General features: G+C 32.7%; 1 protein-coding gene across 3 annotated transcripts; it reads left to right on the top strand.

Annotated features, from left to right (window-relative positions):
• Positions 1 to 510: 510 nt before the first annotated feature.
• LOC107892098 (uncharacterized) lies at positions 511 to 3,618 on the top strand. Of its 3 annotated transcripts, XM_016817090.2 has the most exons (7): positions 549 to 830; positions 926 to 958; positions 1,052 to 1,113; positions 1,277 to 1,342; positions 1,415 to 1,490; positions 2,982 to 3,102; positions 3,430 to 3,618. In XM_016817090.2, exons 1-6 carry the CDS (start codon positions 797 to 799, stop codon positions 3,074 to 3,076), a joined length of 366 nt encoding a protein of 121 aa, XP_016672579.1. In that variant the 5' UTR covers positions 549 to 796; the 3' UTR covers positions 3,077 to 3,102; positions 3,430 to 3,618. The 3 variants fall into 3 exon arrangements, with proteins under 3 accessions (XP_016672580.1, XP_016672578.2, XP_016672579.1); XM_016817091.2 differs by lacking the exon at positions 926 to 958 and having other exon boundaries at positions 511 to 830; XM_016817089.2 differs by having other exon boundaries at positions 546 to 958.
• The last annotated feature ends 219 nt before the right edge of the window (positions 3,619 to 3,837 follow it).

Genomic DNA, 3,837 nt, shown 5'->3' with positions numbered 1-3,837 from the left:
AATTTTTAGAATAACAAAACGGCGTCATTTTGTTCCAAATAAAAAAAATTTGCGGCGTTTTTTTGAAAAACGCCGCTAAAGGTGAGCAATAGTGGCGTTTTTATAAAAAACGCCGCAAAAAATAAATCAATTTATTAAAAAATAAAATAAAAAATTTTAAGCATAACAAAACGACATCATTTTGTTCAAAGTGAAATAGCGGCGTTTTTCAAAAAAACGCCGCTAAAGGTGAGTAATAGCGGTTTTTTTGCAAAAAATAAATCAATTTATTAAAAAATAAAATAAAAAATTTTAAGCATAACAAAACGGCATCATTTTGTTCAAAGTGAAATAGCGGCGTTTTTTAAAAACGCCGCAAAAATAAATCAATTTATAAAAAACAAAATAATAAAAAATTTAGAATAACAAAATAGCGTCATTTTGTTCAAAATAAAAAATTGTCGCTAAAAGTAAAAAATAGCGGCGTTTTTATAAAAAACGCCACAAAAAACATTTCACTTTAAAAAAATTAGCGCCATTTTATAAAAATTCCCCCCTCCGAAATCCCCAACTTTCCCCCCTAAAATCCCTAATTTCCCACAGAAAAAAAACCCAAAAGCTTATTCAACTCTGTTTCTTCCCAACTGAAGTCTTGTTTGTTCTTCATCTTAAAACTCTCAAATGGATAAAAGGGGTCCAAAATCAAAGAACCCAGAACCAGGAAACCAAGGAAACGATGAGAAAAAGAGCAAAAAGGGATTGCGACTATTAGCTCGAGTTAAACCATCTGAGATTTTCTTGAAATCTATAACCAAGGATGTTACCAATGTTCAGATTACATACCCTTGCAGGTTCTTTTTCCTGTTCCTTACTAATGCAACATATTCTGTTTTTTATATGATTAATTTTTTCGAAAACACTGTCATGGCTATGCAAACCGGAGTAGGTTTGTCGAAGATCTTGATCTTAGCCGGTGCCGGTACCGTTCCAACTGAATTTCTTACTTCAATTCTTCTTTTTTATCTTTCTTACTGTTTTAATTTTGACTCCAACTTGTTAATTTCATTTTCAGGTTATACGGGTGCTGTCCTCCTGAAAAACGGTAAATTATCGGACATATTAGGCGAATTGCAGGTTAGTTTTGATCGTTTTGTTTGTTTTGATTTGCTAGTTTCTCCCTGCCGTATGATTCAAATATTTTTCCTTTGGATTTTGTGTTGATTGACTAGGTTTCTACTTTTCATTCTTTTTCGTCTATTAATTTTAGCTTTTAACTCCTTTTTTCCTGATTTGGCAGTCACTGGTGAAGGGACTCGAAAAATCGGGGGAGCAAGCTGATGATTCAGATGCACTTCTAGCTCAGGTATATGAGGAAATAGAGCTTAAAGTTTAAATCTTTTGGTTGTAATATTGATCTTTTTCTATCAATTTGTAGGTGCGTCGTTTGTCAACGGAGAGCAGGCAACTGGCATCAGCACGGCAGATAACTGTTCTGAATGGGGATTGTGGCGGTATTTTCTTAATTATATTTGCTTAAATAGTAGTTCTTTTAGGCGCATATATGTGAAACCAGTTTATAATTGCATTAACGGGATTAGATGAACCATTTTCTAAGTGGATTTGCTTTGGTTGTATTAGTAATACAGAGACCTCACAGGTAATTTAACCAAATAATTTCATAGTTTCATAGTCTAGGGCCACCATCGGCGTAGCTCTTTAGATTTCATAGTTCATTTAGCTAAGCAAACCTTTCTATTATAAAAAGCAAATTGAAATTGTTGAAATCTAACTTTTCACTGGTGGTGACATACCCAATCACCCATAATGTAGCACTATGCACTTACATGTGTGTGAAGTGTGAACCACTTTTGACTTTGTGTCTAGTTTAATCAGGCTGGTAGAACATATGAGCTTTGGTTAAAAAAGAAACCTAAATATTAGCTAAACTTTTATTCTGCCAACCTTCTTTATCCAACTCCATACTTACTGGTTTTATTCCCATTGTACTGAAGTAATTGTTAACAATTATTTCTGCAATTGCCTGCAACAAGACATCCATGCCAATGATTCAAGAAAAAGTAAAGATGTAAAGCAAAATAAAAGAACACTTCTGGCAATACTTATTTACATGCATGTGTTAACGAATAACATAGTTGCCTGTCGAGTCCTTTTGCTTTATTTTTTTATTCATTTCCATTCAAATTATGTCTATATCATCATGATCATTTGGTTTATCACCATGGCAGTTAGAAGTTTTCCAGAATCAGGAGTGTAAGTTCTTTGAGTGTGTCTAGGTGTGACAGCTTGCTTAAACAACCTTGAGCGTTATCCTTAACAGGGGAAAAAAATTTCTCCATGCTTAGCGACCAAAATTGTTCGGCTGATAAGGTCTCTATTTCTAGTAACCAAATATCCTCTAAACCAAGCCTTCAAACAACTTTTATTGGCCCTAAACCCAAGGTCCTAGCTTCAAGGTTTGATGTTATCTTGACATGTCTAATTCTGGAACTAAAACAAAGTATATGTGCTGTAAAAGTTCATCCACCACGTCAAGATTTTAGCAATAAATTTGGTCCCCTTAGTTCTGCTCTAAAAGGCTTAAGTTGATTTGTAGATCAATGTTTTTCATTAATCCAACATTATATAAAAAGAATACTGTCATAATTTTTTTTAGTTATTATATTATTACAAATAGGTTAATCCATTTTAATAACTAGGTATGTGTTTTCTTGGTTTTTTTATATATATTCTTTTCTTTTGACAAAGAACTTGAGGTTTAATTAAATTTGACTAAGGACTTGGAGTTGAACTAATTTGATTCTTATTTTTTATTTGATTTGATTTTATTTTATTGGCAAGAAAGATAAAATATTTATTTATCAAATAATCTAAAAGATTTTGAATTCATGATTATTGGTTTTGTGAGCATATTAGACAAGACAAAATTTATGTTTAATGCATGATTATTGAACTTGTTTCATTTGTTATCCTTTTTGCAATAGGAGGAACTGAGGTATCAACTATTTGCAGTTGTGAAACATTCCGGATTCAGACCTACTTCTGGACACTATGTTTGCTACATTCGATCCTCTCTTAATGTGGCATAAGATGAACGATTCAAGGGTAAGCGTTGATAAATTTGTTCACATTTTAATGTGCATTTTGGTTTTTACTAAGGATAGTTACTAACATATCCAATTTCTGAACTGGATACAATGTGTTTCTTGTTGAAAGTTTCTTGCTTATGAAGGATACCTTACAGAGGGTTCTGTTTCCCCACTGCTTTAAATATTTTGCTTGTTCTTCAAGCATTTAGATTTGATCATTTCACTGATATTGCAAATTTCCATCCTAAGTTTGAAATTTAAGTGTCAACTTGTAATATACTCGATAACATTTTGATGGTACTTAGAATAATAGTGCATAATGGTCATGTTCTGTCTTTTGTAGGTTACTTGTGCTGAATAAGAAGCTGTGCTGTCCCAGGAAGCCTACATTTTGCTCTATGCTAAACGGGGTATACCTTGGTTTTCAATTGCAATAGAAGTGCAAAAGCCTTGTGCAGACCCTGGAATTTCTGATTCTTCACCAAAGTCCTAGATGACATAGACTTTGCCTCCAATCTTGAGGTGGAAAAGAGTGCCAATTGCAGTGCCAATGAAACTAGATGTTGCTGATAGAGCTTCAACTCAATTCTCTTGCGATGTGTATAGTCATAGGCAGGTTCAACTAGTCCTTTCTCATATGTATTATTTATTTTAGTTTTGATTCTAAATTTTTATTTTTACTTTAATATGTACAACAACTTGAGTTCTAACTTTTGGATTTTAATTGTGTTGTTAATTTATTATTTTAAAT

This window comes from Gossypium hirsutum, chromosome D09, assembly GCF_007990345.1.
Source record: "Gossypium hirsutum isolate 1008001.06 chromosome D09, Gossypium_hirsutum_v2.1, whole genome shotgun sequence".
NCBI lineage: Eukaryota > Viridiplantae > Streptophyta > Magnoliopsida > Malvales > Malvaceae > Gossypium > Gossypium hirsutum.
The sequence above is the reverse complement of the archived record's forward strand: the minus strand, read 5'-3'. Positions and strand labels throughout refer to the sequence as shown.